The following is a 24,435-nucleotide window of genomic DNA, read 5'->3' as shown; positions in this document are numbered from 1 at the left end:
TGTTTTTGTATTGACTCACTTTTATTGAATATTTAGTGGCTGCACTTTGTGCTGGTGGGAATTGTACTGGAATGTGTTTCTAATATTTTTATGTAATTTTATTTAAGGAACAAAAGCATGTGAAAGACTCAACCTTTCAATGCAGTCTAATACAGCTGAACATGCTCCAGCCTACAACATGACCATAGGTCTAAGTCAACACCTTTGTGACACAGTGGCAAAATAAAACAATTCACATAGGTAGAATTTATTATACTGTTGTTGAGTTAGAGTGCAGTACAGTATACAGTAATACAATATAAGTGATGAATTAAAATATGATTGAGGTGCAGGATTCCTAGAGTTAATTGGCTGTTTTTGCTGTCTGAGACATGATTGATTTCTGACTCTCAGTCAGTATTGGTAAAAATGGATTCCATGTGTTGCCTGTTGCACTGTTTTTGAGGGATTCCAGCTGAGGAAAGGAGGCCATGTGTAGCACTGCTGCTATGTTTAGCGCCAGGCCAGACAGCAAGGGACAGGGATGGCAAAGGAGGGCAGGGGCTGGACGGCTGACTGGCTACTTAGCTCAGAGGAAGGCTGATTGGCTGGACGGATGCTTGGTTGCTAATTGGATGACTAGATAATTGGTTTATGTTCTGTTTTATTTGCTTATTGGCTGGGGATGTGACTGAATGGCTAGATTGCTAGTTCATAGATTGGGCGGTTGGATGCCAGACTGACTAACTTGGTTAGCTTGCTCATTGGCTGCTTAGGTTACTGGTTGGCACATTGGCTGTCAGACAGCCGTCTGAGCCCTTTGTGACATCGCTGGCAAGGAGTCTGACCTGCAGTGTGTCACTCTCAGAATGAGGTCAGCGCTGTTCAGCCAACTGAGCGTGCACAAGACTATGACATCACAGCTCCATCACTCTGAGGGGATTATCTTTCTCTCTGTCTCTCCCTCTCCCTCTCTGTCTATCAATATTTTTCTTTGCCTCTATCATCAGAATTGGGTCAGGTGCCAGGTATTCAGAGATATTAATCAGTGCTCAAGTGTGCAATTAATTGATAATTCAGTCAATCTTGGATTTTTAATTCTGTGATGTGAAGAGTTGACAAAAACTGAGTCCTTGAATTACAGGCTCCCAGTTCTATTTTAAAGGGCAAAGGAGGTTTACATATTTCTCTTCCTAACCTCCAATGAAATTCTGTGTGTAATACTGATGAATTGAACACTGCTGTTTATTTGTTGTTTTACTAATTGATTAAAGATAAGAGACTGAAATATCCAGACCCTTTGTTGTGACACTTGTGGTCCTTAAGATACGAAAAATGTCCGACAAGTGAACAAGAACTCAGTGGTCACTGTGTTTGTGACCCAGTTCCATTGTGGAGTTGTCAGAACCTTACAGAAAGACATCCACCAGTCAGGCCTTTATTGTAGCATGACCAGACAGAAGAATCCCCTCACTAAATGATAAATGACAATCGCTGACAATTTGCCAAAATTCACTTGAACAATTCTCAGACCCAGAGAAGCAAAATCCTTTGGTCTGAATGAGGCAACGATTGACCTGTTTGGCCACAATTGGAGGAAACTTTGTGATGAGCATCAGCTCATTATTAGCATCTCCACAGTCAAACTCAGTGGTGGCAGCATTTGGGGTTGTTTTTGTCACAGACACTGGGAGACTAGTCAGGACTGAGGGATGGATGAATGCAGAAAAATGTAGCGCAATCCTGAGTAAAAAAAATAAAAATACCCAGAGTTCAGGATCACAGACTGAGGTAAAGGTTTACATTCCAATAAGAAACCTCCCCAAAGCATGCCAGCATCAAAACACAGGAATGTCTTCAAACACTAAACCCCATTAACCCCCTGACATCTCTGAAGAGACCTGAAAATATCTGTATACCATCAGAATATAAGCAAAATGTGGAAAACTTCTAAAGGGTTTTAAAAACAATTCCAAATATATATATTTGCACACACACACATATGTATGGTTTTTTGTTGTTTTTTTTTAAACTTACGTTTGTATATAAGTATTTGTATGTTTAAAATTTGCCTAATGTATCTTTATTGAAACTAATAGCGCTTGATTAATTTCAGTTCATTCATTTAGTGAGGGAATGCATCAGCAGTTGGGACAGTCTGTGACAGGGACTACCTGTTCTGCTGTTCCTGCGTATAACTGACTTTAATGAGGATGTATCTGTTCTGTCTTTGTGTCAGCGCGTGTGTCAGTGTTTGTAATAATGCTGTCTCAGCCCTGTGTCTGCCCCACCTTAGCACAAATATAAACATAGACATCTTGGAATGACCCAGTAATCCCTGGGTCAGCCAAGAAGCATCTGTGTTGTTCAGTAAAGCCTATAATGCAGCCAGACGGGCAGCCTAAATAGTGTGTTTGTTCCAGGGTATGTGGACTGGCAATGTGCTTGTATGGCATTGGTCAGTAACACTGACTGCAAATAGTTGACCATTATCATATTAATCCAGACTGAATACTCTGAGTATTTGCCGGCAACAGGATGGTATATGACTGACTGTAATATCTACATTATATGTCTTTCTTTGTAATTAAGGGACATGTCTCCCAGAGCAAAGGTGTGATGCATTTTTGTGCTTTTAAGTATTTTTCAGATAACAGCGGCACTCTCTGGTACAAAGACATAAGACACATCACACTTGTAGACTCACCTTGCCAAATTTGCTGATCAATGGATTAATTGTTTTGTGCCGCTTTTGTCCAAGTTTTAAAAACACTTTCCTATCGGCTGGCAATTCACACTGGCAGAAATCTGATTTTTCAGTTTGTTTTTGTTCATATTGAAATTTACAGCATCTCTCTCGAAATATATCCAACATGTATATGTCATGTAGAAGCTAGGATTTCTCCAGGATCGATTTAGAGAAGAAGCCCAGCAAAGAAAATAACCATGTTTAAGTTAAAAAATAAAAAAACAAAAAAAACATAAAACTTATCTGATATATCTGAAATGGAGTCTTTTTACTTGTGTTAAGGACATTTTGTGTTTGCTCATATTAATGTTTCTGACAAGCATTTGAGTAAATGTATTAAACGCATTCATATTCCTGTCAGGAATTAAGGCCAAAATATAGTTTGTTCAAAACTGTGATTGAAGTTTTGTTTTATTTGTCCAATGGAATTCATGTATGTTACTTTAACGCTGCTTCAGGATTAATTGATGTTGATCTGTTTTTGAGTTGTCAGGTTATTTCTTGTATATTTATAATATTATATGGAAGTAATGCAGGAGATTGTGAAGTTGAGTATATATCATTAAGACCAGATTAACTGTTTTTGATAAATTTTACCTTATTTTTAAAGGTTTGCCAAAATTGAGATCAGTGCGTCGAAGCCCATAATTCCATTCAGAGAAACAGTGGTTCGTCCTCCAAAAGTGGATATGGTGAATGAGGACCTGGGCAAGCAGCAAAAAGTTGCCATAATTCATCAGGTGAGTACCCAAGTTATTAGTCAAGTTATGAGTCAAGTTACTAAACTGTGTTTCATGTTAGCCTGCATCGAGGAACCGCTATATTAAAATCGCCTAATATTGAACATTTCTCCCTTGTGCCACTAATACAACTCTCACTTATCAGGCCATGGATTCTAAGGGAGTCCTGTGGTGTCTGGCCTTGGGACTTGGGCAGCAGATTCCATGCTGTCCAAGTCCCAAGGCCCAATGGTTTTAATGTTGTGGCTGATTGCTGTATAGGTTCATATCCAGTGTAATAGTGCACAAATGATGTTGTCTTAGACGGTTGGTGTGTTGAAGAGACATGTTTTAATTTACCAATGTTGAATACGGGACAGTTAGAAGGAGCAGTGGAGCAAGTGGTAGATTTGTTGGATTTACTGGTAAGCTCATAAACACAACCTTTTAGAAAACATAAACATTTATACTAAGTAATCATCTCTCAGTACGAATTAGCAGTTTTCAAATATGTGTGTATGTCTGTGTTGCTAGGTAAAAGAAGAGTCCTCTCAGGGTCGCTCATCTGACACTCTACACGTGGACCCCAGTGGTCTGGTTACGCTCACCACTCCCAATAGACTGGCCACCGTCTGCGTCCGGGCAATACCCCTGCCACAGGGTAAGCTCAGGATTCACACACAAAGCAGGTGTCAGTAATGCTTGAAACAAACTATGTTGTGTGCTGTCTCTCCAACCACAGCAAGTGGCAAAGTGTTCAAATATGTTACAAATATTCTATGAGTCGCACTAGGGAGAACACTTAAACACACTTTTAAAAAGTCTCAGGCATTTACTGTTGTCCACTTCACACCTCCAAACACCTGGCCAGTAACTTTGTGAAATAGGTGTCATTGTCAGTATGTCTCTGAGAAATTGACAGCAATTGCCAAATGTGGACTTTCAGTGTTGTTTGATTCGTGTTTAATCCAACATACCCTGTGTGAAACCATATGCAAGCACAATGGATTCAGAGCAAGGGTAGACATCACATGGAATTAAAAAAAAAAAAAAACATAAACATCTTTAAGGTCTGTCCAATAAGCACAGATACCGACGAGTTAAAGCAAACAGTAAGGGAAAAAAGACAAATTCTCTAATTAGCACAAGTTGTGAAAGTCGAATGTTTTTATCTCTGCCAACTGAAACAAACAAAAAGTGCATGTCAACATACATGCAATTAAATTGGAAAGTTCTCTGAATTTTTTCAAGTTTTCCATCCTCTGTTATGTTTCTGACGAATCTTAAAATGGATTTGATTAATTTTAATTTCTTATCAGTCTAAATAAGACTCCACAATCAATCCATCCATCCATCCATCCATCCATCCATCCGTTTTCTTCTGCTTATCTGGGGGCGAGTCACGGAGGCAGCAGGCAAAGCAGATCATTCCAGACTTCCTTCCCCCCGGCGATGCTTTCCAGCTCTTCCTGGGGAATCTCAAGGTGTTCCTAGGCCACCCAAGAGATATAATCCCTCCAGCAGGTTCTGGGTCTGCCCCTGGCTCTCCTCCCAGGTGGACGTGTTTATAAAACCTCCAGAGGAAGCCTCCTTGGAGGCATCCGAATCAGATGTCCAAACCACCTCCTTTCAATGGGAAGGAGAAGCGGCTCTACTCCAAGCTCCCTCCGGATGTCCAAGCTCCTCACCCTATCTCTAAAGCTGAGTCCAGCCACCCTGCAGAGGAAGCTAATTTCAGCTGTTTATATCCGTAATCTTGTTCTTTCGGTCATGACCCAAAGCTTCTAACTATAGGTGAGGGTTGGGACGTGGATGGACTGGCAAGTCGAGAGCTTCGTCTTGCGGCTCAGCTCTCTCTTCACCACGACGGTCTGGTACAGCGCCTGCATGACTGCTGATGCCACACTGAGCCTGCTGTCCACCTCGTGCTCCATTTTCCCATTACTCGTGAACAAGACCCTGAGATGCTTAAACTCCCTTGCTTGGGGAAGCCATTCCACCCCCACCCGGAGGAGGCAATCCACCGATTTTTGGCAGAGGACCATGGCCCCAGACTTGGAGGTACTGATCCTCCTCCCTGCTGCTTTGCACTTGACTACAGACTGCTCCAGTGCGTGTTGAAGGTCACAGTCTGATGAAGCCAGAATTACCACTTCATCCGCAAAAAGCAGAGACGCGATCCTGAGGTCCCCAAACCAGACAACCTCCTCACCCTTGCTGCGCCTTGAGATCCTGTCCATGAAGACCACAAGCAGGATCGGGGACAAGGGGCCGCCCTGGCGGAGTCCAACACCCACTGGGAATGTGTCTCATATATTGCCGAGAATGTGGACACAGCTCGCACTTTGGTTGTACAGGTACCGAATGGCTTGGAGCAGCGAGCCTGGTACCCCATACTCCCTCAGTACCCCCCACAGAGTCCCTCGGGGAACACAGTCATAGGTCTTCTCCAGATCCACAAAACACATCTGGACTGGCCGGTCGAATTCTCATGCCCCCTTCAGCAGGGTAAAGAGGTGGTCCACTGTTCCACAACCAGGTCGGAAACCGCATTGCTCCTCCTGAATCCGAGGTTCAACAATTGGTTGGAGCCTCCTTTCCAGCCCTCTACTGTAAACTTTCCCGGGGAAGCTGAGAAGTGTGATACCCCAGTAGTTGGAACACACTTCACCCGAGTGTCCAAAGCATACAGCCACAGGTCTGATGACACGACTACAAAGTTGATCATTGACCTTTGGCCTAAGATACTCTGGTACCAGGTACACTTATGAGCAACCTTAAGTTTGAACATTCAGATCGGGCAGGCTGTTCCTCCCAGTCATGCCCCTCCAGGTTTCAAGGTCATTGTCCACGTGAGCATTGAAGTCCCCCATGAGAACTATGGAGTCCCCAGGTGGCACCCCTTCCAGGACACCACCCAGTGACTCCAAGAAGGCCAGATACTCTGAACTGCCATTTGGTGCATAAGCACGACAACAGTCAGAGTTTTCCCCTCTGCAACATGCAGTTGCAGAGAGGTGACCCTCTCATTCTCCGGGGAGAACTCCAACAAGGTGGGGGCTTGTGAGTATCCCCACACCCGCCCAGCACCTCTTATCGTGGGCAACTCCAGAAAAGGAGAGATTCCAACCCGTCTCCAGGAGTTTGGTTCCGGAGCCCTTGCTGTGCGTGGAGGTGAGCCTGACTATATCCAGCCAGTAGCGCTCCACCTCACACACCAACTCAGGCTCCTTCCCCATTCCATGTCTACGCCACCAGGGGACGGTACGCCAGGACGCCCATTCCTGCCTACCACCCAGTGTGCATAGCACCCGACCCCGATCTTCTGCCCTGTGGGTGGTGAGCCATCTGGGCAGGGGCTGTGTTGCTTCTTCAGGCTGTGCCCGACCGAGCCCAACAGGGCCCCAAGGCTCCGCCACCTGACGCTCTCCCGCAACCTTCTTCATCAAGTGTGTCACCAGGGTCTCTGAATCGCTCTTTGTCTAGTCCCTCCCCCAGATTTTCTCAACCTAGTGGTTTGGTGTTCACTCTGACATGCACCATCAACTGTCAGACTATATATAGACTGGTGTGCTCCTTACCTAATTATGTCCAATGGATATAGTTAGACACGTGTACTCCAGTCAAGAAGCATCTCAGTGAGTATCATAACATAGGGACTGAATGGCAGTTTAAATGTGATATTTCAGTAGTTTATTATTATTATTATTATTATTATTATTATTATTATTATTATTATAAATTGGTTAAACACAAAAAATCTGCTTTGTTATTATAATGGACTATAGTGTGTAGGCTGATAAGAAATCAATCAATTTTAAGATGAGTTTGAAACAGAACAAAATGTTGAAAACTTGAAACGTCTCAATACACTTAGATAACTGTTTTACATTGCAATACATTATCCATTTTATACATCACCAATATGATTAGGAGAACTCTGCAGTCTCTTTGCCTGCGGGAAGATTTTCCACTCTAATGACATATCCCTCCTGCACATAAGTCCTGCTGGGTGTGTATTTACTGAGCTACTTTGTCATCCCAATGTTTAAATAGAGCACCAGCTTGCTTTGTCAGGAACACCAGGTTAAGGATTACTAAAATTAAAACAAAAACAAAAGAACAACCGTTTGCTAAGTAACAGACCTAATACCAAAAGTCAGCGTATCTTAAATAATGTAACCTGTGGTGATGACTGAAGCTGCAGAGGTGTAAAGCGATTGTAATTTAGTCATAACCATTTAATGAAGCAATAATAAGTAGTATTGTTTTGTCTGGTCAGAGGTGACCCGTCTGCTGGAGAGTAACTCGGAGGTGATTCGAACCCTGGAGCAGATAAATATGTCCTTGAGGGAGGGGAAGAGTCTGGACATCAGCCCCAGAACCTTGGAGGCCATTGCTGGATTGAAGGACCAACTGGACAACCTGCTGCAAGGGAGGAAATGGAGGAATGCTGTGGAACATATCTGGGCCTTTGGGCCTCGCAGGTCTGATGTAGTGGCATTCTATTGATAATCACAAGAACAAAGAGTAGACTGACCATTTTTTAAAGGCCTTTAGCATGTATTATAAGTGCAGAAAGAAAAAGACCTTTGTTTGAGGCAAGATTTTACTCCTAATTTACTATGTTTTCATAAACATTTTGATTATATTTTATTTATTTATCCATTTGTTCAACTTTTATTGAAATATTAAGGAATCATTGAATGAATGTCCTCGTTTGCAGTGATGTTGAGAGTACAATGAAAGTAGAATAAATTGGGCAATAATTAGCACAGAAACAAACCACAGAACACTGTTAAAAATAGTTTCTGTTCTGTGACTGGGTGGTCCCTGTGTCAGGTTACTTTCAAGAGCAGAGTAGTTTGTAATCAGGATTTTAAGATGACCTACAGGTACAGTTGGTTGAAGTTTTAAAGTTTGTTGTAAAATGTTCTGTGTCCAGCACAAACACTAAAAGCAGTTGTTAAATCTGACTTTGAGACCAGTTTAACAGGAAAGTTATGTATGTTGGTACCTTGCTGTCCAGTGCCTTATAAATTAATTTTTAAAAACATTGTCAAGTCTTACTGCTAGAGATGGCCAGCCAACTTTTTCATCTCATTTTAGGCTTTTTGTAGGATTTCAGTGACTAACCGTGCAGTTTTGGAAAAGCAATACTGCATTGCATTAACTGCATACAGATGGCCATTACCGTTTATAATGGATGCTAGATTGCTGATATAAATTATAAACAGAACAGAACCCACAGTTGAACCTTGCAGGACCTCTTTCGAAAAGGTAAAAATGCAGAGCAAAATACAGAGTGATCATTTCCTGTAATCAAACATTGTAGACAATGAGACAGGTAATCATAAATCCATTTACGTGACATAGAACCTCAATCAATACCATGTAACCTTTGTATGAGCATATTGTGACAGACAGCATCGATTGATTTTACTACATCAACAATAAAGGAAGCACAGTTTTGCCCTTTGTCTACAGCTGATGCGATGGCAAGTAATGGCCGTGACGGACTGTGTTTCGCTCTGAAACCTGACTGTAAGGTTGAAACTGCATTTCTTGAGAGAAGTGATTTGAGATGATCATTAACTAAAGATTTTAGGACTTTAGCAATATGAGATGATATGCCCAGCCTTGTGTGGTAGGGCATCATGTGCTGATTTCCAAACTTGATGGGTAAACTCCAGTAGAGACGGAGAGGTTGGATATACATTTTCCATCCATCCATCATTCATAAAAAGTTACTAAGGCGATAATGTGTCCTTTTGTGTTTTAAAAGTATGCTGCAATATGTCTGGGTGACAAAAAGCATACAAAAAGCATTCATGACATCAGTTAAAGGCGCTGGACAACAATGTGTCCCTCTTTGGGAAGAATTTTATCTGCACACTTACTATATCCAGGTGACTAAAAAATGTCATCATCATTGAAGCTTCTAAGCCACCTCAAAGTGAAAATTAAAATGTAGTTTTAAGATTACAGACCCAAAGGAATGATTTGTAGTACCTCATAAAGTAAAGTGTTACTTTTCTTGTTTTCAGATGTGGTCCCAACATTCTGCTGAACAGCGTGGAGTCCTACCAACGGCTCTCGGTGTGGCAGTGTCTCGGCCGGGGAGACAAAACTGGTGAGACTGGAGCTCAGGCTGCTGTTCTACGAGACTTTGACAACAGCATCATCAGCGGTTTCCAGCTAGCAACTCTATCAGGGCCCATGTGTGAGGAGCCTCTGATGGGAGTTTGCTTCTGCGTGGAGAGGTGGGACATCCAATCTTCAGCCCCAGCGCAGCATCAGGACTCCTTTGAAGAGGACTCCATATCCCATAAGGCTTTCGCTGACAGCAAAGTGGAAGGGAGCAGTGAGACATCTGCACAGGTGGAGGGCATGGCAGCCGGACGCAGGCCAGAGCCTGCCTCCTCAGACTGCTACGGGCCGGTCTCTGGCCAGCTGATTGCTGCCATGAAGGAAGCCTGCCGCCACGCCTTCCAGGCCCAGCCCCAGAGACTCATGGCTGCCATGTATACCTGTGAGATCATGGCCACTGCAGAGGTGCTGGGTAAGAGAGCATTGTCAACAAACCATACCACATTGCCACACAAAGACTTTATTAGTCTGATAAGTAAAAAAATAAAAATAAAAATGTTCACATAGCACAGGTTTACCCAAACTAAATGTCTCCTTTACGGAACAACAAGAGCAGCAGGTGACCGTGGGCGCTGGTTACGGCTCCACAGGGACTGGTGGGTGGGAGTGTGCTTGTGTCGCTGTTGAATTTGAATGTCAACCAACCTTTTCAGGAATGGCTTACCCCATTCTTAATGAGACAAATGGGTGCAGATCAAAACAAGACTTCATATGAAAATATGACAAATGATACTAACCAAACAGAGGTTATTAGGAATAAAGGCCTGACTTTGATACAAGGCTGCTTCAGAAAAGGCTTTTTGCTTTCTGCAGGTGAGGTAAATACAGGTCCTAGTCTTAGTTGAGAAAACAATATAACCTAAGTTAAACATGTTGGCCGGGTTTTGTCTTATTGTCAGGTGGTATAGATGTCATTCACATGTCATCCCTTTGAGACAAGGGGTTCTCAAAGTATGGTCCACAGACCCTTAGTGTGCTTTGACACCATGCCAGGAAGTCTACAAAAAGAATACAAAAACTGATTCGGAATTGAAAGAACTGTCCCGACTTGCGATGTAACAGCCAACCAGTAGTTTGTCCCTCATGCAGGCTTTGAGCTGCTATGTTGTATCACATCACTGTTGCTACAACTTCTGCCAGTCAACATCATGATTACTATCAAAGCTGACTAGCTATCTGAATGTTGCTCACAATTAAAAAAAAACAACATCCTTAACCCAGTGTTGTCATCATCAAGTGACAAAAGACTCAAATCTGCCAAACTGACATCAGTGAAAGCAGTAAAGTGAGACCACAATGTCTGATCTGTAATAGGTTGCAGGCAAACAAAGCCATGAGGCCAGTTAAGCTCTAAAGCACCATCTGATAGCACACAGAGATGTAAGTCCAAAGACATAAATGGAAGGGTGAAGAATTCATCTCTCAGAAAAATGCCAATTTATAACCTTAAAACAGTTAAGTCAAACAGTTAACAGTTAAGTAAAAATCCAGAAGATATATTCTTGGATGGCTCAACGAATTACAAAAACCACGAAGCCACACACAATTGGAGAAAAAAAGAAAGAAAAGTCAATTCAAGAGTTTTACACAATCATCCTGGACGTCAGTGACAAAATTGCTGCATTTATGAAAACAAAAGAGTGGAGGAAAACAAAGACCTGCTCCTTCAGCTGATGGATTTTCTTCATACAAACATGTTGGATGGTGGATATGCTGAGTCAGCGTGTCCGCTCAGACTTCTTTCACATGAATACTAATGCTTTGGACTGGATGCATGAGCTTTAGGTGATCTTACTGATAAGGCAGAAGTGCAGCTGCCTGACCTATCCTGTGCTTGAATTTACTTCTCAGGATATTGAACCTTTTTGACCCCTTCCCTTCAACTTACTGTTTGAGTCTTACTATTACTCCACACTTACTGCAATAAAGATGACAGGTTTACATGTAGAAAATAAGTTGAAGTCGACCTGTACCTTCAATAATTTGCCTCAAAAAAGTAGTGATAGATGGGTGCAAACATGTCACTACTTTCAGGTAATTAATGTCGGTAATCAGAATCACATAACATCAAACATTTTCCTTTTATAAGGAGAAACATAGGCTCCACAGGCAGCTGAAGGCCAGGCTGAGGACCCACAACTTCTCATTCCTGCACTTCCTTTGGTCCCCAGCAGTATAAGATAAGATAGGGTTAGATAAGATATGCCTTTATTTATCTCACAGTGGAGAAATTCACGCTGTTGTTAGCAGGATTAACACAGAGATACACACATATGAGACAGAAAAAAATGTACATATAAATATAAGAAATAGTGCAAACAAAAGAAAATAGTGCAAACAGAATATGAGAATAGGCGTCTGAATGGGGGGTGCATAGAAAAGATACATATATATATAAAAGATAGGGATAAATAAATATATAATAGTAGTAATAATAACAACAATAACAATAATAACAATAATAATAATAAGCAGTGCAAATGTAGATATATACATACATACATATTAAGAGGTAGTGCAAATAACCAACCCACTGAGTTTGAGGTAGAATGGACAAGGGCTCCATAGCCTTGAAAAAGTCCAATGACATTTGGTTTAAATAATATGTTGGGATTCTGCAATGCAATATGATGTTCTCTGTGAGTACTTATGCCTGCAAAAACATGTATAACTTGTGACTCAAGAGACAAACATGAATTGCAGGTGGGAATTAGGTCTTAAAGGCAGTTCTGTTGGTGAACAGATTCAATGAGTTGTATCTACCCATTGCATTTTTCCACATCCTAAGGCCCTACTAATATGAGCATAAATTCTGTTGAAAAAGCCCAACTAATTGTTGTAATAAACTAGCACTGTCATATGACTTTACAACCCCCCCCCCCCCCCCCCCCCCCCCCCACACACACACACACACACACACACACACACACACACACACACAACACCCTCATTTTTAGGGGCAAGATGTCCTGAAAATGTCACAGTTGGTAATTTCAGCATGAGAGCAACAAGCGAGCCAGCAGACCTCAGTATTAACTAATGTTCCACAACACACTCTAAATTGTTGTCCTCTGAAAGTCATTAAGTTGAAAATTAGGCTTGAAATAGCATTTAACGTGTTCGTAAACAATATCTTTAGGCTTTTTTTTAATAGCCACAGCAGCTTGTTACACAAAGAATTGCTTTGTCAGTTGAATCAGAGCGAGGTGATGAGGTGAGGCATTAACTGAAAAATAGTTTTTAAAAAAAAAAGTGTTTTGCTTTTGGCTGCGACTGTTTGAGAAGAACAAATACCTCTGCTTATGCTGATTCTAACCTGTGTCCATTTGGATGAGGTACTTTACTGTGGTGTATTAATTTCTAACTTTACTTTTCGTTCATTGAAAATGTACATTTGATGGTTCATTCAACTATGATCCATTAAATTTGAGTCCCTCATGTCTGTGTAAATAACTGAAAAGTAACCCACTCATTGTTTTAACATGAGCAATAGTGAGCATTAGACAATAAAACTGAGCACCTTATTGTTTTCCTCAGGATAAAATGCTGATTATTTTAAGAGCACTCAACTACAACCTTTAAAAGAACTTTAAAGGCTCCGACTCATTGAGTGAGTTGTTGTTGAACAATATCAAATAACTGTAGTTTTGTCTCGTTCGTTTTATTTTATTTATTTTTTGTTAGCGTTTTATCGTAAGGTAGAAAGTGAATCCATTACTGTGATTCATGCATATCCACATGAAGACCATTCCGTTGGCCTTAATAGAAAACGAAAATTCTTTAAATAAATTTTTAAAAATGCCTGATTGTGTCCAATATCAGGACTTAATGGACCACTTGGATGCCAGAGACCATGGAGTCCTGATTATGGGACGTCAAAGAGCATTATCCCATTTACACCATGGTCACTTGTTAAGACCAATGATTTATATTGTCATGCGTTTTGCACTTGAAAGGTTTGTTAACAAGACACAACTCTGTTTTCGTTGGCCTGAGGGGGAGACTACTACCTGGTCATCATTATCCCATAAGGTTCTAATGCAATGGACACATTGCTCACTGCTCTTCTGAATAGAGCGAGCCCTAGACAGTACTTGGCAACAGGAATTTTTTTTTCCCATTTTACACAACTTATGAAACCCTTTGACTCAGCTATGAGCCAGAAAGTTAACATTATGCTAGCAAGCTTCAAAGCCAAAAGCACTGCATACTGTTGACATCCATTACATATAATTTGACAGCATGTTTGACAACAACACTTGCCAGCCATCCAGTCATGTCATTTTCCCAAAATCAATTTCAAGATTTTCACAAACAAATGATAGGCCATAGTAGTTCCAACTGTCACCTCACAGCACAAGGTTCTGGATTTGACCAGCTGGTCAGTTTGCATGTTCTCCCTGTGACTGTGTAGATTTTTTCTGGCTGCTCCAGTTTCCTCCCACAGTCTAAAGACGTGCTTGATAAGTAAGTTGGTATTTCTAAATTGTCTGTAGGTGTGTGTGTGGGTTGTATGTCAGCCCCGTGTGAGACTGCTAACCTGTCCAGCTCTCATGCCCCCAGGTTACAGTCACCATCCTGTGGTGTTCATAACATAGGGCACTGGCACAGTATCGTAACTGATATATTCAGTTGGGGTTTTTTTTGTTTGTTTGTTTTTCCATTTACTTCAAATGTCTTGTATTAACGGAATCATTTCCAGGACTCTTGCAACATTTAGTCTTATAGGTTGCTGCGAGTAATATTTTTAGCAGGCTGACTGGATGTGTTGTGCTTTTCGTCTTACAGTATTGAGCTTGTCAAACTGTTTAGTTAGAACAGGCAGATCATGCAAAATCAAGCTTTACTCTTTTTTTCAAGTTTTGTCTGGCTTTGAGTAAAATAAAGTGAGCAGGATCTTCATTGTCCACCTGCCGTCACAAATCCATTTTGTTTGTCTGACTAGAGAACATACAGTGAAAAAAACTGTGTATAACAAAACTCCTATGAAAAATCCCTAAAAAATGGTGCATGTCAACAATTTATTAAGTTCCACAGGCTGGTGCCAATGGAAATCATATAAATCAGGAAAACCTGGCTTAATAGTCATATTGCCTCAGACAACACACAGACCCATAGCAGCAGAACCTTTGTCACAGCAGCTGTCTTATTGACAATTACATTTTACATGTCCATTTAAATCTGATAGAAATGCAGCCAAGTGCAGCTGGGAAATGACAATAAATGGCACTGCTTGATGACAAGATGTGGCTCCATTTACATCTGTCCCACAGTGACGGAGCCCAGTAAGGCCACAGGCTGGCGTGCCATCACTGGTGTGTCACCAACATAATGTGACACGACTTTGGGCTGGTTACCAAGAGCCAACCTACAGCGGTGCTCCAGAGGCTGTGATTTGTGTGGTCCTGTAAAAGAGCCACTTGAAAGGTAGAATGATAGGGATACTTGGGGACAGAGGGAAACATTATTTATTTTTAAATCTAATTTATTATATTGTCCTGTCTTTAGTAGCTGATAAAGAAGCATGTCAGTGGCCATGGAAGCTACTGTGCATTTTGGGTGGAGGTAGAAAGATTTGGCACCTGAGGGATGTTTGGGAATATATATATCTTAAAACTGGCAACCAGACACAGCAGATCCTTGGGCCTGAGAAACATACAACCTCTTAGGTTATCTTTGTGTGGATCACTGGATGAAAGATGCCAACATAGCTGGATGTTAAACCAGACTTTTCTGACTAGGTCAAGGGGCATATTGGGAGACAGTGGAAGGTCCAATGCAGAGATACAAGCATAGTGGAGGCTGGTGTCTTACGACTTGTCCTGTATGGTTTTTAACACAACATTGTTGATTTTCAAGCTTGTGTCAGTCATGACAGTGACTCCAGTTAAATGACGGTTAGTGTCAGCCCTCAGACTCCTGAGGCTCAGGCTGGCAATGCTTGTGTCTCGACTCTTTTTGTAGATTTATTGATTTAATGTATTCATATTTAAATATGGTATTGTATCTAAATTTTCTGCCTTATATTTGGAATACGTCGAATAGTCTTAATTTGAAGTTGGTATAACAAGAACTTTCGGCATAGGTTATGGCAGTTATGGCTTCATACAAAAGTAGCATTAAATCAGAAAAACTGATATGTCATGATCAAACAAAAAATTTCCTATATCGGTAGAGCTGTACTTTGTACCTTAGTCTCCAGCTTGTGTAAGTGCCTGGAATATTCTTTCTTTCTTTTTCTTGAAAACAGTCTTCAGAGAATCTGACTGGGTATTCTTCTGTGTATACTCAGTATCCTGAGTCTTGTGTACCCTGTGTGTCTTTCATCAGGCCGAGTCTACGGTGTGCTGGGAAAACGAGAGGGTCGAGTCCTCCATGAAGAGATGAAGGAAGGGACAGACATGTTCATCATCAAGGCCATTCTGCCTGTGGCTGAGAGCTTTGGATTTGCCGATGAGATCCGCAAAAGGACCAGTGGATTGGCCAGTCCCCAGTTGGTCTTCAGTCACTGGGAGGTGATTATTTTTATTATTATTATTATTATTACCATTATATTATACACAACTTGTCTTCATTAGCCCATAGCTGCCTAGTACATGTTATCCGTATTTGGTAACATTATGTAAAATAGCAGTTCTCATTCGACAATTGACTCACGACAAAATTGATATATATCTCCACTTGCACAGTTTATGTATAAACATGCATGTGAGCAGTTCATGCACAGACTGCTCCTTTCTTTTCAGCATGTTTTATTTGAATGAATTATAGGGGCCTGCAGAGGTCTACTTACCCTCTATTATCAATTTTGTGGGACACAACATGGCACATCTAAGATCAACCACTACACTCCACCACTGTGGACTAGAGACATCTCAGCAGTGACCAGGATGAGGGTTGTGTGGCAGAGACAGCTGCATCTGTAGGTCACTCTTTATGGGATTTTGGTAACTGAGGTAAAAGAGGTTCAGGTCAGTTCTAGTGGACCATTTCATGTGGGAATGTAACAGCACACGTCCTTGTCCAAACTGTTACACATTGTTCAGTTTGGTTTGAAATGTCCTCAGGTAAGTACGTCTTGTAAGTGGAACAGTTGCTGTCAGAAGTCTGCTTATGTCCACTTAATTTCAACCCCAGTAGAAATATTCTAAAACGCAACCTCCTTCCGTATTGTTTTGGTAGTACACCAGTTGTTTTCTATCAGGTATAGCATACCAGCAGCGTAAGCCCTGAAAGCTGCAGACACTGTGCCAATTTCATTAAACATGCTTGATGTGTTGACTCACACTACGCATTGAATCTGCCACATCTTTGCTCACATTGTACGAGTCAGTTGACCAGCCACCACGCTGGGTTAGAAATATGCAGTGTTTAGCACACTTGTAAAGATCATGTACATCATGATTGTCTTGAGTTTCCAGTGACTCCTATAGCCCCTCATTTTCTATCAGGGAGTCAGTGAAACACACAAGTCTAATAATTTATTGTAGATATTTTGGAAATATGACTAAATCTGCTGGATCAAAAATATGTGTTCTTTGGCCATTTTCACCTCAATTAGGCACCTTTGGTTGCCGTCCACAATGCTTATAGTTGTGTATTTGACCACTTCTCTTGATAGAATTGGTCCAGTGAAACTAAATTGCTAGGCTTTCTGACACAGACTTGTTACTTCGGCACAGACCTCAGGTTCTCAACGGCATTTAAATCAGGACTTTGGGGGGAGTTAGCCTAAAACCTTAGCTCTAGCCTGATTTAGCCATGTCTTTTGCCATTTTTGATATGTTTTGGCTCATTGTCCCATTGGAACACTCAACTGCATCCAATACCCAACTTTCTGACTCTTGTCCAGTTGACCAGTTGTCTCCCAGCAGCAGGTGACAGTTTGTCTTTTCTTCCTGACTGTGGCAGGGACACAGCTGTACCAAGCACTTTCTACTTAGAAAACAACTGTTTGCACAGTTGATTTTGTGATCGATAGCTGCTTTAAAATGGCTCCAAGTGACTTTCCTGACTTGTTCAAGTAATTGATTTGCTTCTTCAGATCTGCGCAGAGCTCCTTAGACTTTACCAGAGAAGTGTTTGATGCTGAGTCTAATGAGAGTAGCAAACAGGCGCTATTTAAACTGATTCAGAGAAATCACCAGCTGTGCTCTATGGTAATCACTCACAAGACATTAGGAGGTCATGCCACCAAGAAAACTACATTAACATAGTTTTCTACATCATCAACATTGATAATTTAAGTTGCTGTTTGTATATTTTTGACCCAGCCATATTCAGTCATATTCCCAGAAGATCTATTATAAATCTATCAAAGAAACAAAATGCATGATTGTTTTTTTTGCGACAAAATGCATCTTTTAATGATTCTATCATTGAAAATGAAGAGTTATAGGATACACATTGTCTTTACAAATGTAGTAAACCTTTCTTTACAACTGTACACACACACACATTTATATATATATTTCAAGATGTAATTTTAAATATAACTAATTTAAATTAAGTCTGTAAGGAACTTTCTGAATCCATGAATCCATTATACATAAAGATACATTTGCAGACAGCTGGAGTGTGACTGAGCTTGTTATGTGGGACTGCAGGTCAGTGAGGCTGTCTGGTTAATGAGACGCTTCCCTCTGGGGAGTTGGAATCAAAGCTGCAATAGACAACATGTGCGTTAGAGCATTATACCTGCCGCTTGGCTGGCTTGAGCCACCCACACACGCGCGTCTCAGCGTCCTGCAGGCCATATGGACAGTGTCAGTTGGGGTAATGGGTCAAGTTTTCAGCAAGGAGGGAGAGATGATTTTCCATTATTGTACAGTCACATGTCTAACAATATATTCTTGCTGTGATTTAAACGTATTAATGTTTAACATTTTTATTTTAAATAGTTTTTTCTTCTGTTTAATTACATATAACTTAAAGCCATGCTGATGAACTACACGATTGTAATGAAGTGAGAAAACTGCCATGACGGGATACTTTTAGAATGACCCTGCTGCTAGGTTGTTAAATATCTGTTAGTGTAAATAACTGCTTTCTCACAGTCGGTACGTTTACTGTAAACTGCAACGACGCAGTAACTGAGTCCAAAACTGGAGTCTATCCCAGCTGACTCAAGACGAAGGCAGGGGACACCCTGGACAGGTCACCAGTCTATTGACTACACGCCTCGCTGTGAGGTAATGGTGCTTACCACTGAGCCACCGTGCAGCCTCCCTTAGGGAAATTCAAGACAAAAAAAATTCAATAGTACTTCATGATGATGGGGGTGAGTCATTCATGCTCGCTGGAGTGGACTGAACAATGAAGGTGGTTTTGAAACATGTAGTTAAATTTGTTTGGGCCATTGACAGGTTGAAAAAGTCTGTGGGTCAGCTGCCCAGTGCAGACCCTGAGAATGTGTACAGAAATGCCATCAGGGCCAGCAGTGTTGTGTGCAGTAATCCTGCTCAGTCCAGCACACCTATTGATGGGGATGAGTGTAGGGGCTGGTGGTCTTCAGGGAGTGCAGTCTTGATGACTGCCTCCTTATTGTCCCTGTTAAAGTATCTAAAGCTGCCACATGCGTTGGGGGTCAGAGTTTTTGAAGTACCCCTTGCTCCTAGCTTTTGGCTGTACTTGGCTCTCCTTGTGGCCCCTCGTCAGGTTTGCTCTGGAAGAACTGTTGGCAACTTCAGATTGGAAACGTTGTAATTTGTTTGAGGGTGGTGACACAACTGAGATTGGTGTAAATGTAGTCCAGACTGGAGGTGGCAAGAGTCTCTGTCTGTCTGACAGTCCACAGTGGCTTCAGCGGCAAATTTACCCGAGTGAGTGTATTGAAAGAAGTGCTGTCGAGCAGACAGTCACCTAGGTCCACACTTCAACTGTATCACTGATGATTCTAAGTGTTTGATGAGTGGTGAGTACCTGGGGATTAGGAGCAATACGACGTGGTCCTATGTGAGATAAGAGGATGGACTCTGTATGTCCCAGGTACGTTAGTGTGACGAAGACTGAGGGTCTTGTCTTCTCTGGTGGGGCAGGAGACATATTGGTGGAATTTTGGGTTCACAGTCTTTAGGCTGGAGTGGTTGAAGTCTCAAACAACAATAAAGGCCGACTCCTGGGGTTTCATAGCAATTTTGCAAATGGCAGCAAAGAGTTAATTTAATGCAAGCTAAGCATTAGGATCCAGGGGGACATACAAGGCCTTCACAACAGTAGATGTAAACTCTATCTGTGAATAAATGCACAGACCTCCACCTCTGGTCTTTTTGGAGTTGTGTGTTGTCCTGTCTGCCCTGAGAACGCAGTACGTCGCTACCTCTATGGCGCTATCGGGAACATTGTTGTTCAGCAATGTTTCCATGAAACCCTGAGGTTGCAGTTCGTTATCCATTTGTACATAATGGTCCAACTATTTTGTTTGCCAAAGACAATGAGGACGGTGATGAGTAGAGATAGCTGATGCAGAGTTAGCCATTAGGTTAGCCCTTAGTCCACCTCTCTCACCTCCCCTTTGTTTATGATCTCAATGCCGGGTGTTAGCCTCCGCTCTCTGGGCAATCTCTACATGAGCCAGAGATCGGCGACAAAGTTCTTCTTTAAATGAATGTCCAAAAGTTCTTGTCAGCTTCATGAGAAATTTGCAAGACTTGAAACAAATAGGAAGATAGCTAGGAGTTTGCAGAATCTGGAGAAATGGAGAGCCTTGCATTGTTCACACACTGACTTCTTGGTCTAGATTGTGTTTCGTGTCATATATTCTTCACAAGGGCTAAATTTGCTGGAACCTGAACAATTTGACCAAAACAATTTAAACATCTTTTTCAATCCTTTTTCTGAAGGCACATATATTTTAAAACTGCTCAGTCAGATGCCCCACCATCATGGTTCTCTTATTGCCAGACTTCAGTTAGATCTTTGCAGGACCACAAACACACACACACACACACACACACACACACACACACACACACATACAGTTGGCACATTGTTTCATAGCCATTGTCTTAGCCTCATTAAAAGTTGTCTGTCGATTTCATTTATGTGCAGATGCTCCTCACAAGGAGTTTGTCCTGAACCCCCCATGGTCCCCCCTGTCCTCTTAGCTTCAGGACTCTCCTGCTGCTTCGTGCTGATGTCAGCATTTCTCCTGACAGCAATTTGATATGGCTACGATATTGGATTAACATATGAATGTGCAGAGAGAGCCAATTTTAAGCATTGCATTGTTGTGTAACGGGAGGGTTAGGGACTCCTGTTGGGACGTTTACATTAGATTTCCATCAGAATGGAACTTTTGTTGAACTAGAGACATTGTGGAGAATTGTGAGTAGGTGTTGTATTGATCAGCCAAAGCATCTGTCTCACAGTACAGTTAAGGTGTGTGTGTGTGTGTGTGTGTGTGTGTGTGTGTGTGTGTGTGTGTGTGTGTGTGTGCACGCTCCTTATTGTTAACATCCAACAACAGCAGACCTACTAAACTTTGAGTCTGATTTCAGCTTGATACCAATTTCTATCTGTATTAGAATAAATATTTTAGCTGAGGATTAAGCGATGTATAGATGATGGATGGATGGATAATAATAATAAAGTGCAGGAGAGGCTTACGGTGGTTTTGGAACAAAGTCGTTTCCATCAGCTTTGTTTATTTGTTGTATTTTTTGTTATAGTGTGCGACTCAGTACATGTCTTGAAATTGAAAAAAAAAACAAAAAAAAATTTGTTTTTTTGTTGCAATGTATACATCAGCAACAATATCAGTGTTGTCCAAAAAAAAATTTGTGTGTAGGTGTATTTTTTTTAACATGTTATTTGCCTTATTGCCATCATGTGTAAAACCCATTCTCCAAACATAACTATCCAGCATTCACACCCACTTTTGTGACCTGCTGTGCAGAGGTGAGAAAGCACTCTAGATTCAAACTTCTGTCTCTGCCCTCTTTTGTCATTGTTGAACAACCATTTGTGTCACCTTTCTATGTAGACGATCAAGTGTAGCAACATGAATGTCTTGCTGTATGGACTGTCTGAAACTGACTGTTGCAGGATGCCCTGTCCCTCTTCACCCCCCACTGGATCCTATTGTATTCCAGCATGTGCTGCTCATGACTGGTGTGCGTTGTCTCCTGCAACCCGCCCGTTGTTCTAGCTTGCTGTCTACCATCTGTCCCAGTGTAACCAGAACCATGTGCAGGACCCCACTGCCTCTGAGCCACCACTGTAGTTTTTCTGTGTGCGTGCGTGCGTGTGTCCTGACAGTCATTCTTTGTTTATCCACTTCAGTGACAGAAAGGGCCACAACTGTCACCACAATTGTCCCCATCTATGAGCAGAGAAACTAACTGGCAGTTAATTAAGTCGACCAGTAGATCAGTTGTCATGAATCAAGCAAAATGCCAAACATTTGCTGCTTTCCCCTTCATTGTCATAATTTGCTGCTATTGTCTATTTTATGTTGTAAAATTATTACAGTTGGTTTTTGGACTGTTAGTCGGACGAAAACTGGCAAGATATCACCTCACGCTATTGAAAACTGCAATTTTAAAAAGTATTAGACTGACACTACATTTGTGCAGGAGCTGCAGAGCTGGAGGCAGGATATGGTCAGCGTAGCTTAGCATACAGCCTGGCAGCAGGTGTTAACAGTTTGCCGCACTCTGACCAAGGAGAACAAAATGTCTGCTAGCTCCTTCAGTGCTAATCCATATGTTTTGTCTTCTTTGTTTCATTTATGCTTCAACATTAAAGTACTAAAACCAAGACTCCATTAAAATACAAGTGTATAACATGCTCAAAGTAACAATGCACATGTGCTGATGCTAAAGTTTGAATATTTACTGTGTTCACAGTCGTAGTTTAACATGTTGCCCAAACCAGTAGGACAGCTTGATAGAAGTGGGGTTCCTTCTGCAGATATTTGGTCGTGAATGATTCGGTGATACGGTGTTGGTGAAATAGAATATTTGACTGCATGATAGTGCTAGATAGAAAAAGTCAAGGGATGACCAGCATTTCATTGTAAGCAGCACATGAATGTGCTATATACCTACAGTCCATCCAGAACTTTTTGATATGTTTCAACATGGATATTTGTACGAAACACTGGGTCAGTCAATGAAGATATTTTTCAAAATAAGTGAAACTTCATGGTACCTATCAAGCCAATGTGTCTGTGGTATTTAACAAGTAAATAGTCACATCAACCTCATGGAGGCATTGGAAGAAAAGTCCAGTGATCACCAAAGTCAGTAGCAACTGATTCTCCCTGTTCCAAGCCTTATGCTAAGCTAGGCTAGCTACACCCTCATACTAGATTAATATCAATCCTATCATCTTCCACAGAGATTTTCTTACTTTGTTTCATACAGTACTCGATTATCAGCTTAGTCATCAATATAAAGTATTTCAATGTGTAGGTAATATAGAGTCAGTATATCCAAAATGTTCACTTTGTTAGTGGTACATAGATAAAGCTCCATTATCAGACATGTACATATGATGTTCTCTGAGGTTTTTAAGGTGGGGTTCAAATATAAATTATGTTTGATTACTTGATGTTTAGAATCTTATTTTAATGACAGCCAAACACATAATTACTGTGTATAAGGAGTGTGTGACAGTAGAAAATGCCTTAATCCAGAGAAGTTCTCATGTGTGCCACACTCTCTTCCACTTTGAACCCCAATATGGCAGATTTTTTATTTTATTTTGGGAATCACATGCACATGTTGAATGTCACTATTCCTCTCCTCTCTGTATCCCAGGTGATCAGCAGTGATCCATACTGGGTTCCCACCACCGAGGAAGAATACCTCCATTTTGGGGAGAAAGCTGACTCCGCTAACCAGGCCCTGAAGTACATGAACGCTGTCCGCCGCCGCAAAGGTCTCTACGTGGAAGAGAAGATAGTAGAACACGCAGAGAAGCAGAGGACGCTCAGCAAGAACAAGTAGAATGAAAGACACATAGAAGATAACTCCTATAGCAACCCCACTGTCAACCTGTAAGACACTGTTGAAATCCATCCAGGACTCTAGGCAGCTACTGTACCTCATGGACTCTTCCATCAGTGTCACCCACAATCGCTAGCACAGGGAAGGTCGTCATGTCTAAATGCAGCTGTTGCTCTGTTTTCAAAGACGTCTTCATGAAGTTACCAGTTACCAACAGCAACCTGCAATTACAGTCTTTCAGTATCAAGAATACGTTTCACACGTATTTGGGCTCTCTGGATTAATTTGGGCAAAATATGCATATGTGTTAAGTATGCAAATTTGTATCACAAAGTCTGTTATCTACCTTTATTTAACAGATATTTTATTTTCTTCTGAAGGTATAATATGTTCATGCATTAAGATAATGTACAATAGCAAAGACCCATTAAATAAAGTGTGATGAAATTTTTGTATGTCAACATTATTTCCCGTTGTTTTACAGATTTGGTATTGTATGATATGACTTTAATCACAAACTACATGATAATGGCACAAGCATCAAATGTCAACTATACCGTGTAGTGTTCAGTTTTTTTGCTTACAAGTGTAAAAAACATTGTTGGAGAAAAGCAAATCTTATGTATATATCTTGAGTTTATGGTTATATAAATTGTTAATATTTTCCAATCAAGAAATTTCCTGGAAAAGTTAATTTCAAGCTAATTATATGAACAACAAATAAATACTTTCAATTATCTACAAGTAATGATTAATTAAAATGAATATCAGTAGTTTTACAGTTTTGAAACTGATTTTAACAATGCGTACACAATGTGATTTTTTTTCTGCCAAGCCAGAGTTGCCATCTAAGCACAGAGTTTATCATTGAGTTTTCCATTTATAG

General features: G+C 41.1%; 1 protein-coding gene across 1 annotated transcript in view; it reads left to right on the top strand.

The window, feature by feature from the left end:
* The window catches only part of efl1 (elongation factor like GTPase 1), an 80,953-nt gene extending 56,953 nt beyond the window's left edge, over window positions 1-24,000 (top strand). The window contains exons 18-23 of the mRNA XM_008290289.1: window positions 3,339-3,468; window positions 3,982-4,108; window positions 7,730-7,934; window positions 9,495-10,009; window positions 15,928-16,112; window positions 23,361-24,000. Of these exons, the coding sequence (XP_008288511.1) occupies window positions 3,339-3,468; window positions 3,982-4,108; window positions 7,730-7,934; window positions 9,495-10,009; window positions 15,928-16,112; window positions 23,361-23,549 (1,351 nt within the window). The 3' untranslated portion in view covers window positions 23,550-24,000. The remainder of the gene's footprint in view (window positions 1-3,338; window positions 3,469-3,981; window positions 4,109-7,729; window positions 7,935-9,494; window positions 10,010-15,927; window positions 16,113-23,360) is intronic.
* The last annotated feature ends 435 nt before the right edge of the window (window positions 24,001-24,435 follow it).

Source organism: Stegastes partitus, unplaced genomic scaffold (assembly GCF_000690725.1).
Source record: "Stegastes partitus isolate 25-593 unplaced genomic scaffold, Stegastes_partitus-1.0.2 Scaffold665, whole genome shotgun sequence".
Classification (NCBI taxonomy): domain Eukaryota; kingdom Metazoa; phylum Chordata; class Actinopteri; family Pomacentridae; genus Stegastes; species Stegastes partitus.
This window is presented reverse-complemented; position numbering and strand designations above follow the sequence as displayed.